At 37.4% G+C, this 14,986-nt stretch overlaps 1 protein-coding gene across 6 annotated transcripts; it reads right to left on the reverse strand.

Moving 5' to 3' along the window:
* Window positions 1-7,953: 7,953 nt before the first annotated feature.
* LOC116188504 (serine/threonine-protein kinase 38-like) lies at window positions 7,954-13,398 on the reverse strand. 6 transcript variants are annotated; one of them, XM_031517908.1, is made up of 13 exons: window positions 12,937-13,397; window positions 11,805-11,979; window positions 11,625-11,708; window positions 11,087-11,328; window positions 10,725-10,968; window positions 10,297-10,376; window positions 9,984-10,068; window positions 9,687-9,818; window positions 9,490-9,603; window positions 8,969-9,016; window positions 8,719-8,803; window positions 8,570-8,620; window positions 7,954-8,476 (listed from the first exon to the last, which is right to left on the reverse strand). In XM_031517908.1, exons 1-13 carry the CDS (start codon window positions 13,104-13,106, stop codon window positions 8,385-8,387), a joined length of 1,602 nt encoding a protein of 533 aa, XP_031373768.1. In that variant the 5' UTR covers window positions 13,107-13,397; the 3' UTR covers window positions 7,954-8,384. The 6 variants fall into 6 exon arrangements, with proteins under 6 accessions (XP_031373768.1, XP_031373767.1, XP_031373770.1 ...); XM_031517907.1 differs by having other exon boundaries at window positions 8,570-8,629; window positions 12,937-13,395; XM_031517914.1 differs by having other exon boundaries at window positions 8,352-8,493.
* Window positions 13,399-14,986: the final 1,588 nt, after the last annotated feature.

The raw sequence follows: 14,986 nt of genomic DNA on the forward strand, positions 1-14,986 counted from the left end.
ACTTATTTGTTAAAAGCATCAGAACGTGAAAACATGGATCCAAAAATAGATGATAGAAGATTGTTTATATACGGTAGACTATTTCATGTCACATATTTAAAAGAAAAAAAATGATATTATTAGTTCAGATAAAGAAACAATAGTAATAGAGAACGAGAATTTGATGTAATAGTATTGTCCTAAATCGGGATCAGCCTATCATGGTCTCACTATGGAACGAATGCCTATATTTCCTTTTTATTTAACTGTTATTAGGATTATACATCTCATTTATAATCGAAAAAATATTTTGAGAAAAATATTTTTCTGATAATACTTTCTTGTTCTTTTAGGCCATCAGTATTTATTTGATAAAAAAAAGTCGCTTTTTTAATGGAAAAAGGGAAGTAAAGAGAAAAAGGTGGACAGATGTCAAATCATGAGGAGCAAATGAAAGCATCTCCACTCCACCCATTTCCTAAATGTTATTTTCATCCATCCACCTTTTCTTTTCTCCAACCCAAAGTCTTCCTTCAATTTCATCCATTGCTTGCTTATGGAAGTTATATAAAGGTCCTCTTTTTGATTGCTTTAACCAGGCCAAAGATCATTTTCTTTTTTATGAATTTTATCTAAGCAAGATGAAAAAAGGAAAAAAAAAATTGTAAAGATACGTCCAAGAATAATACTCTAAACTTTATTCTCATAGACAGTTATCTGTCATGTTCGTTTCTAACATCTTTTTTTATCTTTTTTCCTGCTTAACTCCACAAGTATGGAATCAAAGTACTTGCTCTTATTTCGATGTTTTTCCCTGTTATGGTCGATCAGTTTGCAGTTACACGTATGGTTAAGACTGTAATTTCAAAACCCAATACTCTTTTCTATTTGTATTTTGAGTGGGGTGCTTATCAAATGACATGGAGCCCCAAAGTAGGCCACAATGACTTCATAAAACTTATCTTGTGTACTTTCTTTTGTGGTCTATAAATTATTCGAGTTTGATCCATCTTTAAAATATCATGACAATCGTATCAATTGAACTTAAAAAGTCATGAGTCCCGCTCGACTTCATATGCTTCCATAATATCTTATTCACATGCATGCCAAATCACTTTCCGCCATTTTGTGTGATTGTAATAACTAAATAATTGGATTGGTCAATTATAAAATAAATATGGGGTGATATAAAACAAAAGGCCTAAAGTATAGAATATAATGAAAAACCTATATGTACTTGTTGAGGAGAAAAATAATCAAAACTAAAATATGTAGATGAGCTGTGCAATTAGCATGCAACCTTTCTGATTAGTGAGATAACTCTGTATGCTCCACGAAAAGAGGAGGAAAAATTATATATAATTTCTATGTATTTTTTTACTTAATTATTTCCTCCACATAAGCACAAAAACGTTTGGCTTCTGATATTAAAAGAAAAAATTACAGTGAAAAGTATTCTTATCTACGAGGTAAGATACAATTAGTAAACTATAATTTATATGATTATACTTTATTCCAAATTCTAATAGTGGTTTGAAAATTCAATGAAAGCACGTCATGAATAAGGTTCAAATTGATTCTTGAGCGAGACTTAGCTACATTAGGGATATCTCATTCTTACTGAAAACAATGTTGTCCAACGCTCCAACTTGGAATTATTTAGGGCTAAAAATTTTCGCCTTTTGGAGATTGAGGAAAATATCAGTGGGTCACTTTTGATAAAAGGAAGTGGAAAATATTTTATATTTTCAATTTAATGAGAGGAAGGAAAACGAGAAAAAACCCATTTGCCCAGAAAAAGGGATTTTGTCCGTTCCTAATGGAAGAGAAAAAAGTGAAGAGGAACATTTTCTTATTGTGTGTATAATATTTGGAAAAGCATCTGTTCCTAAATTAAAGGTTTTCTTTTTATGGGTAATTATGAAATGCGGTTCGTTCAAACGAAATATTTTCTTCATTATTTATAGAATTATTTATAGAATAAAATCACCTTTATCTAAGTCTATTTCTGAAAATTTAACTAATTTAAATGAAATGAAGCAATTGTCAAAAGGGGTTATTTCTCAAATCTCGTTAATAATAATTTGTCAATACAAATGAGATAACGAATGTTGATCACAAGGGTGGGCGATCGAACAAAGAAAGACCTGCCCCGAATAATAGATGATCATGCATTTTTTTTTTGGGGATAATCATCATGCATCATATTTTACTCTTAAGCCAACTAAAAACATTGACCTGATTTGCTCAAACTAAGTTCTCTTAAACTAATCAACGTTTTAATTATTATGAACATATCTATTTATTTAAACCATACTTATTCTGAAGAGATTTGGTTTTTTCCAATGTAGATTTTATCCAAATAAACAATTAATAAATTACACTTTTTTCGTGCTGGAATAATAAATTACAATTGTTACATAACAACTATGGCATAAATTATGCCTATAATGTCTTCTGACTTGGGTTGGTTTATGAATATGACGGTGAGGAGGGTCAATTTCCACCTGCGCGGTAGCTTGATTTGAAAAAAAATGGATTTACTAATTACTATTAACTAGCTACTTTATCCGCGTATTGAGGGGGCTTATTACTCATGAAAAAGATGGTATAATTATTATATGATTAGGTCTTTGAAAATATTAATTACTTTATAATAGTATAATTATTTTCAAGTAGATCTTTGATAATTTTCAAGTTGACGATCAAATGAAATGAATAAAATTATTTTTAATCAAAATTAAATACTTTATTTACATAAAATAGTTTATTCACAAAAAAATAATTATTTATATATTTTATTTTATTAATAGAATTAACATAATCAAAATAATAAAATAATTTTCATCAAAATTAGGTAATTAGTTAGTCACATACATTATGCGGTTCACTTAATACTTTATTAATCAACTTCGTTTTGAAACCTGCATTTATATTTTTATTTATAAATTCTTCTACAAAATTTTTATCTTTTTCATCAAATTAATGTCGGTTATTTAGTAAGAAAACCTACCAAATATGTGTAAAATATTAATTATTTAAAATTTTCATTAATATATTTTTTAAATCTTATTTTACATGTAATTTATGGCATGAAATATTTAAGTTCTTGGAATGATTTATTATTGTCTTAAAGATGTAAATTTTAAAAAAAATTAAAGTATCTTCTACAATTTCTATGTAAAAAATTAAAATTCTTTTTACAAACTAAAAGATTTTAATTAATCACCTTAATTTTGATTAAAATAATCAGATTTAGTTATTTTTACTTATTTTATTTAATAAATATATAAATTAATGCTCTTTTAGGGAATAAAGTATTGTTTTCATGTAAATAAAGTATTTAGTAGATTATCAAATTAATTTTTAAATACGTGGTGAAATAATAAAATATATAAATTTGTTTATATATAAGTTTGTTTTACTTAACTTCACAAACAAAAATGGAAGACCAATTGTTGAAAATGATAACATATATGATCATCTTGGCTAGAAATATAAAAAGTACGTGTGCGCGGCTAATTTGGAGTCACTGCAAAGGGTAAGAAATAATGTGACAAATGTTTATGTATTTAATTTTGGGTACAATCTCTAATTGGAAACTTACAAATGAACATACAAGTAAATAGAAATCCCATGATTATCCTTCACTTATGGGACGTCGAACGTGGGCTTCGTAGCTTGTTCTCGTCAAATGATGTTTGTTTACACCGAGGCTTTTGGGCTTGAATCCGATGAGAGGTTCGAGCGAAAACCGCGTAGTTTGGTCTCGTCGAGGGACGTTCATCGTGGAACCACCGGGACGTTCGGACTTGATCCAATGTAGAAACTCGAATGAGGGCTGGTGCAGCTTGGTCTCGTTAAGGGAGTCTTCGTGGAATCACCAGGGCCTTCGGGCTTGACTTCGATGTGGGGTCTCGAGCAAGGGCTTTGTGCCTCCTTCTCCTCTCTCATTCCTGAAGAGGAGTCCTCTATTTGCAGAGGAGAATAGAGAGACTGGCAATCCGTGTGCTCTCACTTGAATGGTCGGTTGTAGATAAATTAAATAGGTAATTATCTATAGAAGATGTTTCGGGAGTCTTCTGGAACCTTATAGAACCTTATGAATTTAGTTGGTTACAGATTATCTGAAATTATTTTATCATTTCAAATAATATCCTGTAAACTAATTATCCGTCAAATATTTGTATGGTGAATATCTATTTTGTTCTTATACGACATGTGTCATGATAAATTAACCCGTCTAATCAGTTGGGCATATGACATTTTATCGAATCGCGAACATTAGTACCTCATTTAATTAGGCACTAACATATTAAAATAATGATGTGGCAATTTGTAACTGGCATGAAATTTTCTCGTGTCTAGAGATGCCCCCTCGAGACTTGTGCACGACTCGATACGGTCGAGTGTAAGTGTGCATGTCCCGAATCTTCTGCTATCTTTGATTTATTTGATTTCCGGAACGTCCACCGAATAGCCTACGTGCATGATGAGTATTCCTCAGATTAATGCTTATGCTTTACACATGATTGGTTTCTTCGCCATAACCAAACGTATCCTTAGCTTCAACAAGAGATTGATTTCAAACTCCTGACTTCAAGAGTCCATTTCAACTTCTTCTTAGACGGCTTAGAAATAATCCCATGCCCCTTTCTTCCTTCTTCTTTTTTTTTTTTTTTCTGTTCTTATATTCACACACACACATATATATATATATATGAATGATATATTGCGAGCTATCAAATCCATATGCATATATAGTGTCTCACGCCAGACACATGCAAACCATATTGGTTGTGGAGGAGATGTACCCTTTGATTGGTGTTTTGTGCGATGTCCCCGTACCACGTTCCATGACGAGGTGAGACTAGACGACACGAGACGAGGAGTCCCACTATTTCCATCGCCATATTGGTTGTGGAGGAGATGTACCCTTTGATTGGTGTTTTGTGCGATGTCCCCATACCAAGTTCCATGACGAGGTGAGACTAGACGACACGAGACGAGGAGTCCCACTATTTCCATCGTATGACCCATGGCCAAGCGAGATGAGGAGAGTCCCTTGATTTTCATCGTGTTGCATCTCATGCCGAGACAAGGAGATGAGGTGAGTCGAGATGAGGGTGAGTCCCGTGGTTTTGCTGTGCTACGTTTCATGACAAGCCGAGACGAGTCGAGGAATCCCGCAATTTTCACCGTGCAATGTGCCATGACGAAACGAGGACACGACGAGAGAAGGATGCAAGACGAGATGAGGAGTCCTTCCGACTTAGTATCCTAAGCTGCGTAAAGCTGACTTAGCACTGCAAACTCAGTTTGCACGAGCTTTTTGGAAACTAACTCGGTTTCCCCGCTCGATGTCATCCATTGTGCCTCGCAGGTTTGTTTTGCCGGAGGGAGATCAAAAGTCTCCATCAACTTAGATTGCATGTCCGGTTGGAGTTAACTCGATGTTGTCGACTTAACTCTATAGTTTGCTCACGGCTAACTTGGTGAAGCCTTAGCTGGGACCTATTGGAGGGAGCTTTAGGGTTCTCGGCAACTTTACCTGCATGTCCGATCGGAGTTTACTCGACTTCGTCGACTTAACTCTGCGGCTTTCTCACGACTGACTTGGTGAAGTGTTAGACCAACTCGGCTTGCGCTGCACTGACTCGCACTGTCAACTTAGCTCACCGGGCTACACGGTAAACTTGGTCCTACTCAACCCTTATCGACTTGACATGCAAGGCTCGCACACTGCCGACACGACGCTATCGACTTGGTTTGTCAAGCTATGCAATGTCAACTTGGTATCTCTCAACCAACTTGGTCCCTCGCTCCCATGTGACGCTAACTTGACGTTGTCGACTTAGTTGATGGGTACATGCGGGTCGATTTGATACGCCGCACGCTTGACGTCATGGAGGGCACTGCCAAGGATTTTATTTTACCTTGATTTTTCTTTTAAAAAGTAGCTATGAATTAAAATATTTAAGGTAAATTTTAACGACAACCCCTATAGTTTATAAAATGCTTAGTGACACATCCTCCTTTCAAAATTAGTCACACACTTCTCCTTTCGCTGATTTCTATTTTTTTTTAAATTGGATCAGATTTGGTTTGGGTAAAGAAATTAGATAATAAGTCGATTTGTACAGTTTTGTAACATGGAATTCACATGGTAAAATGACTGTTCTTTCAGTGCCACATCAGCGAAAGGAATGATGGTGTGTGGTTGATTTTGAAAGGATAGGTGTTACTGATCATTTCACAAACTATATGAAGTGTCGTCGAAATTTTTCCACAAAAAATTTAAAAGATGCCAACAAAACCAATAAATGAGTTTTCAGAAAAGACAGAGAAAAAGCCAACGAAAGAAGACACGGAGGAGAAAACTATCAATACTAATCGCACGCCGGAGAAAGCCAGCAAAGAAGAAGAGGAGACGCCTTTATAAAAAGGAAGAGGGTTGGTCGATCATAATCACTGTAGGGCATGTGGGCCTAAGTTATGGGCTTCTTATTTTGGCCTGGGGGGCTATACGACCTAACTCGCGAGTTTGATTGAGCCTAAACATGCCGAGCCCGGGCTTTCATCTATTCCAACGAGCCAAGCTTGAGCTCGGCTATTTAGGCTTGACCGAGCTCGAGCTCACGAGTCAACATACGAGTCCGAGCTTGAGCTTGCTATATTCGGACTCGGCTCAACTCGTTTATCGAGAAGATGTTGGTAGAAGGAGACAAAACGTGTCAATGAACTCTTTTATTGACCTCATGCGGACCTACCTACCCCACTCTCTCTCTTCTCCTTGTCCTTCCTTCGACGATCTCCTCTCCCTTCGATGAGGGGCAGCCATGAGGTGAGGAAGCCAAGGTCATCAGCCTTGAGCTCTAGAGAAGCCACCAAGGTCGCCCACGGTCGAACATTAGGACTAAGAGAAGGGGGACCAAATGGTGGAAAAAGCCAATCGAGTGGGGGTAGAGGCAGGAAAAGGCAGACTGGTGGGGAATGAGTAGTCAGGCTTTTTCTTCGACGTGTATGTCACGTCATTAAGTTCATTTTTTCTAGGAAAATTAATGGAAATAGAAGAATTCTTTACTCTTGGAGGAAATGATAAAAGAAGACCTGGAAACAGTTCTCGAAATGCTTTGTACCGGAATCCACAATCGAACGATCCAATCCATCAAGATGCGTAACAAGGATCACATCCATACAATTTTGCACTTATTGGCAAGTATGATATTTATTTTTTCGGTGTTAACCATGATATCATAAAGTCCAATTGAGCCCAACTAATTCAGTCAAACCGAGTCAGCCCATAAAAAGATAAAACTCTTCCAGCATTGATTTTTTGTATTCACAATGACCCAAACCTGAAACCTTATTTAAGTAGAACAAGTGTCGAATTATTTAAATCAATTCATGTTGTATTGGCAAGTATGATATAATTCATAATTCTCGGTGGTTATTCTATTTTGGGTAATGAAGAAAATGTTATTCTTTAATTCTTGGGTTCGAGAATTCCCGTATAGCTAACTGCGCACAGCTTGCCACATCAACACGAAACTCTTCCTAATTATGATAATTAGTAAATATTATATTGAAGACATAATAAAAAAATAATCTGAAACTATTTCGAGAAATCCCGGAATGATTTACTGGCCCCACCTCCTTTTTCATATTTTCGGCTAAAATTTTTTATCAAAGGTCATATTCACGTTTCTTGCTTATTCCCATCAGTACAAATAATGCATTCGCTGACTTCATTAATTACCAAATACATGACATTTATATTCTAGTTCGTCAGCCTTACTAAGGTTCAGTTGATCATAGTAGGCCAAAGACTGATATAGGTAGTAATTAACAATCGGGATGGAAGAGTTCGATCACGGGTATTTCGGGCTTCTCCACTAGCCTGGATGGCCCAAAACGCGATGCATCTTTTGCCAGAAGAGCAACAGAAATGACGAGAAATCTGAGGGTCAACAGTAGGAAACTTCAACTGATAGTTCAATTCATTCATTCATGATCATAACAACAAACAAGAAGCTGGCCACAAGAGAAGGCTTAGTGCTGGTGCGTCACCGAACCAACCTGGGCAGCCACCATACTTTGCGTTTTTTATCCCGACAAATCCTGTCCTACGAGTTCAATTTTACAAGAAACCCGAAACTTGCTACTGAAATGAAGTTCTCCTCCTCCTACCCATCCACAATAGACGGTTTTTCTTCCACAAGATATTTGATATATACACTTACAAGGGAGGGGGCTTGCCACAGATGATACGCAAGCCACCCAAACCCACCAAAGTGTGGAGTTCTCGAACTAGAGATAAATAAAAATTAACGGGAAAAAAAGAAGAAGAAGCAGGCAAAATGTAGACAGAAGAAAATGATGAAAATCACCAGTTTGTTCTCTTTCTATGGTAGCATGGGGTCACTTGATGATTCGAGCATCCACGCTTCCGAGTCCTCGATGTTCATTTTGCTAACACAGTCTGGCCCAGGATCACCTGATGTTCAGTTTAAGCTAATTGGTCATGCTATAATATATTCTCAACAAGATGGTCGATTGTAGATTGAAATCAGGAAGTGAAATCCGTTACTTGATACTGAAGAAACTGATGTGCGCCCCTGAGACATACTTCTCTCAATATCTGCAGGGACTATAAGATTATTACGATTAAGGTTCCTGCCTCGATCATTCAAAAGCTAGGAAAAAAAAAAAAGCAGTTCTCTGGAGAACCTTGCTTACCAAAAGAACGGTGCAACCCTTTAACAGCATCAAAGTTTTTGTATGTATAGCCAACAAAACTCAGATCTTTTGGAGTCAACAGCATCTGCATGTTATCAAGAACGACAAGGTTAATCTGGACATGATCCATGGGCCTTTTATATGTCGGGGACTCATACTGAAATTAAATAACGATAAATTTCATGAATATGCTGTAACCCAGAATTGCTTCCAATGTATGTCAGAGAAAACTTCATGATAAATAGCAAACCTTCCGAGAGGTCCCTGAGCTAGTTCGTGCACTTGTCGGTGGATCCAGCTAACGAGAAAAACCAAACAAACCAAAAATTGAGTAGGATATTCTACAAAGGGAGAATGCAATAATGAAAGCACACCAAAAAAGTGTAAAAGCCAAACGACTCTTCAAAGGTCTGAAGCAATGCGTTAATGTAATGTGAGATTCATTCCGTTTCAAATGTATCAGAAGTCAAGAAAGAGAGTTTGAGTGGAGACATCCAAAGGAAAATTTCCAATTGATGATTTCAGCATGTTAATGACATACTCAAGGGCGTCACTGTTATTTCATTGGGGCCATTAATACGGACAGATTTTTCATGGCAGTAGAATTGATAATTGGTGCAAAAAGCTCTATCAATTTTGTTATCAGCTCTTTGGCAATTATGGCAAAGAGATTTTTCGCGATTTATGGTTGAGAAGATCCCCCGAATGCTGCCGGGTGGGGGCTGGGGAGAAAAATCCCGGACTATTGAGAGAAAGGCAAAGATTCCATACCTCATCAAATTTCATGAAGTTCTGTGTGTCAAGCTCTCCATTCACCTCTGGTTTGAAAGCTGCATCCATTTCATAGAGCTTGTCCCATTCAACACCATTAAACCAAGGATGGGCCTGTTCCAAAAAACTCTCCTCAGATAGGCAAACAATAATAAAAGAACAAATACTCAAAAGTTCTAGGCGATTCACAAGATTACCTTGATCTGTCCAGCCCCTCCAGAACCAAGTCTATGCTTAGCATCACAGAGCAATCTACAAATCAGGTCTTTTGCCATTGTTGTAATTTTTGTATCGTCCGGAAATTTCAGATGATTTTTCCAATGAACAATCTGAAGAAACATCAACAAATTGCATAAACAACTGGTCAATATTGTACAAAATGGATATATTTACTTTATCTCCTCACAACAGAACTGTATTGGAAAAAGAAGGATATTGGAAAAGAAAGGTTTGACAGGTCAGAGCGATCTAATAGAACTTAAATAGTATGTTACCTTTCTGCATGTGGTTATTGGGTCATCCGAATAAAAAGGGGGATACCCAACAAGCATTTCATACATGATTGCTCCCAGTGACCACCTGAAACAGAAGTCCACAAGAATTGAGACATCAGAATCAGAGGCCACACAAGGATATGGCTGTGAGGGGAATAGAGATGCTATTTTACCCATTCTACAAGGAAATATAAGATTAATAGCAATCATATTACCGACTTAGGGAAATTCAATACATTGATTAGCAAAAATTATAGACATACACCAAACCATGAGATATCGAAGCCCGAAAAATGGAAGATGCAAAACTAACCAGTCACACTCCATGCCATATCCTTTCTTTAGCAGAACCTCTGGAGCAATATAATCTGGAGTCCCAACAGTTGAAAAAGCCTTCAAGGTAGAAAATAAAAATAAATGAGATATAATTGATAAATGGACCTGAGTGAAAAACTGTAACTTAAAGATTAATAGCAGTGGTAAAAGAAAAGGAGGTTTAATAACAGAGGCATTCATGAATTAGAAGGGTATAGTCAAATCCGAGGAAAAGATAAAAATTTATATTCAGAATTATAGTGAAGATCGCTCCACATTGCCAGACACAAGATCACATTTCATGCAATTTAAACTTCCGTTGAAGCACATAGAATAGTGTCTCTAGATCAAACTACTGTGCCCTTTCAAGGATAATAAAAAAGTAATAGCAACACCCGTATAAAGCAAACGTTAACATTATCATACCAGTGTCCTCCTGTTCATTTTCCAGTGCTGAAGTTGTTCATGGGGGCTCTTCCAGCTGCTACCGTTATCAGTGTCAGGTAAACACCCATCAATATCCATAGCTTCTGTTGAGTTTCCATTCTCCATTGTCCTATTTTCATGAATTACAGATAGAGTTGCACAATCAAGAGGCTTGCAAAGGCCAAAGTCGGAGAGCTTCATATGACCATCTTTATCAAGGAGAAGGTTGTCAGGTTTAATATCCCTACAAAGGAAATCGCCAAAAGGACAATCCAAAATCAGTTAATAAGACTACATAATATGTACCCAAACTTTCGAGATCAATACAGAAAACTGTAAAATGGTAAAAAGAGGTTTCAAACCTGTGAATATAGTTATGCTTGTGAATAGACTCTATTGCCAGGACACTTTGGGCTATGTAGAATCTAGCAACACCTTCAGTCAATGTGTCCTCTCGCATAAGAAGAGTCATCATGTCTCCACCAGGTAGATATTCCATGATTAGGTATAAGTACTCAGCATCCTGGAACGAGTAGTACAATTTCACAATGTAGTGACTGGCAACTTCTGCCAGCAGGTTCCTCTCTGCTCGAACATGTTCCACCTAATAATGAGGTAATATCGTTAAACAAAAAAACTAAAATAATTAAAGATTTCATAATGATCTCAGAAACAACCATTAAAATGCAAAATATTGATGATCGTATACATATATGATTTACTCCACAGAGGCATCTATAATGCATATCCAATATTTGAGTTAAATTCCCCTAGAATATTGAAGCATTGACATAATCATATCCATCACCTCAAGAATTAACAATAAAACAGCCAAATTACTAAAAAGATACAGTTCATGGGCAAGAGAATGTGTCGATACAATATCTTGAGTCATCTCACCTGGCCCCGCTTAAGCATTTCAGATTTCTTCAACTTCTTCATTGCATAGATGTTTCCAGATTTCTTCTCCCTGCATAGTCGAACCTGTAAATTTGGAAAAAAAATGCACTTCCTGATTGAACTACGAATGATAAGTCAAACTAGAAGGATGCTATTATATAGATTGTTAACAACTCTTACCTCACCAAAAGCACCCCTTCCAATTATTGTTAAGAGCTCAAAATCGTCAACGCATATCTTGTGCCTCTTAAGTCGCATGAATTCTGTCTCTTTCCTCTCCAAATCCTTGATCAGATTGATTTGCACTTCCTTGGGAACATCTGAAGAAGCTAATTTTCTTTCCAATACCCATCGCCTGTAATAAATGCATGTCACTTAAATGACATGTAGCTGCATCTTAAACTGGCAATTTGTTGCAAAACTAGAAAATAACCAGTTGACACGGCCTCTTTGTCTTCAAGATTAAAAGCACTGAATAAATTGCATAACCACATTAAATTTGATCTGCCCGACTCGCAGGAATCTACTACTCTTTCCTCGACAGTTTACGTTTACCTTTGAAGCAGCCTACCTAAACACTAAGAGAGATCACTATAGGAAACACTAGTGAAATTAAATCATCACATTCGGGAGGGGTGGGGCGGCGCAAAAAAGGTTTGGCAAAACCTTATCTCACTGTCCAACAGTTATTTAGTCCTTTGGTATTAAACTTAAACTTACAAGAACATTTACGACACTTGATCTTTCCCAGAAGGCCGAGAATGGTATATCATTTAGTCCTTTGATTGTTCCATTACCAATTAACTTGAGCAGACCCGAACTCAAATATGCTAGGGATATATGCAGTAAAAATAGAGTGTATTAGGTAAAAATCCCAGCCGATAGTAAACCCTTCACTACCCCAAGTGGAAATTTAGGCCTTTCTTTAGCCAATTTTTCCAACAAACACCACAAAAGTATTAGGATTCCATTCCCACCAAACTGAGTTTCCCACATTTTATTTTTTTCCTCGTAATGCAGCGATCAGTGCTGATGTCCTAAAAATCATGATGGTCATATCCTAAGTATTTAACACTGCTTGCCGCATTCATCGGTTGTCGACTTCCAATTTGCCAGGGTGCTTCTGAGATATCCGATTCTCATGCCACGGCAGCCCCAAAGTTCGCATTTTTCCCAACAATTAAACGGTAAAACAAACAAGAAACGGAGAAACCTTAATACCAAATCTAGCCATTCTCCTAATTCCTCAGGCAAAAGAACCTCAAAACACACACACACACACACAGTGATAAAAAACATAGTCAGGTTTTACCTCTCCCTGCGCTCCTGAATGTTCTTCATCTGGGTCCGGTAGTGGTTCTCGATGAACTGCTTGGCCGCGGCCACCTTCTCCATCGTCAAGCTCGACCCGAGCACCTCCTCCTCCGCCCCCGCCTCCGCCTCCTCGTCGATGCCCTCCATTCTCTCCCTCTTCACGAGCATCCGACGCCCCCAAAATCCCAAATTTCTTTGTGGGTTCTTCACCCACACAGCACAAACAGCGTACTACTCACCCACTGTTCCTCAAACCTCACACCTCTCTCTCTCTCTCTCTCTCTCTCTCTCTCTCTCTCTCTGTTTAGAAGAAGAAAGGATTCCCAGTTGGGGCTTATGGGCGAGGGATTGAGGGAAGAGAAAGATCAAATTTTTATTTTTATTAAAATTTAAAATTAAAATTAAATTCATGAATTAATAAATTAATAATAAATAATAATTGCAGAAAGGGGGGGGGAGGGAAGGGAACAACTGAGTGACGATGCCAGAGGGCCTCAAGATCTCTCCCCCTACCTCCCTGGCCAACTCAGAATGTTAAAAGCTCTTAACCTCATTTTCCTTTTCCTTTTTTTTTATTTTTTATTTACTGCAACTAAATTAATTATTCATTCTTCTTCTGTCTATAGTGTGTTGTAGATATTTACATATTTATTATATAATATAATTATACAACAATTTTATATTATATATATGTATCAGCCTATGTATGCATTACAGGCAATCACTGAGGCCCTGCTCGGTGTGCCTTTTCCTCGGATTTTGGTTTCTTTCGCCCTCTGTTGTTAAATGAATTTAGTTCATTGATCGATAATATGGAATCTACAACCACCTTGGCATATTTTTCTCTGTTACGGAATAGGAATAGGTTACGCCGATAATGATAATCGAATTTAAAAATTCTTGATTTTAAAGTAAAAATATATATTATTGCATTGTACCCTTTTCTCCGTTTGAAATAGTATAGATGGGGTAAAATGCAAATTCACAGCACCACCTCCCCAAATTAAAGTATTTTACGGAGCTTTTGTGCATCTTGTCTGACAATCAGCTTGAGTCGAGTGATATAGACTAACAGATAGGCAGATGCGGCGTCCTATCTGAACTTGGACAATGACATTTGCTTATAGTTTTGATGTGTTCCATCAAGACATGGGTAAAACCAGTAATCACGCACATGTAAGCCTTGATTGAGTGGATGGAGAAGGAAATGATTGCATATATTGAAGATGTAATAGAGGACTTTTGCCATATCGAAGTTATGATAGTAAATGTTTGGTCCTTTTGTTAGGGCTTGTAGCTCATCTCATAAAGTGTCTCGAATCGCATTAATTTGTATTAATGCTACATTGCCTACTTGTTCACGGATGCCATTAGCGAAGCTATCACCAAAGTACTGGCTTTTCCATATATGGTCATGTTTGTGCATGACCCATGGCTATGCAGTTGGTAAAGTACTTAATTGTGTTTATGTCATTAACTTTCAGATTAAGTCGATTATTAATTGATCATAAATGTTTATGAAGTACGTAAGGAAACAGTTAAAATTATGGAGCGCATCCTCTCTCTCTCTCTCTCTCTATCTTTCTCTCTCGACTAAGCCAAACCCTCGTCTGACTTGCTGCCGTCGGCACGTCCAGTTCCGGTTGGGCGTGTCCGGTGGCCCTTCCTCTTCCTCTTTCCTTGTAGTTAGCTCTCCTTCTTCCCTACTCCTGGACTTGGTAGGCTTCGACGATCCTCCCAGTCATATCCAGACAATTGGACCTTCACCTTCCCCGCGATCTGCATGGCCTTCGGAACCCTTTGGTTGGCGCATAACCTTGACTCCAATTGGTCAAATCCAGGCCGGCCAGACTTGAGCCCTTCAACAGCACTTACCTTGATTACCATTGGATCTCTCTGGCTTAGTGGATCTAAGGGCAAATTGGGCTAGCTCAGGCGCATCATGTGCAGTGGCCCTTCCATTGCCACTGAGGTGTTGTGTCTCCCTCAATACTGTTTAGATTGTCGAGAAGATGATGCTAACGGCTCCTTGGTCGGTCGCAGTGGCC

The sequence above is a fragment of the Punica granatum genome, chromosome 8, assembly GCF_007655135.1.
Source record: "Punica granatum isolate Tunisia-2019 chromosome 8, ASM765513v2, whole genome shotgun sequence".
Classification (NCBI taxonomy): Eukaryota; Viridiplantae; Streptophyta; class Magnoliopsida; order Myrtales; family Lythraceae; genus Punica; species Punica granatum.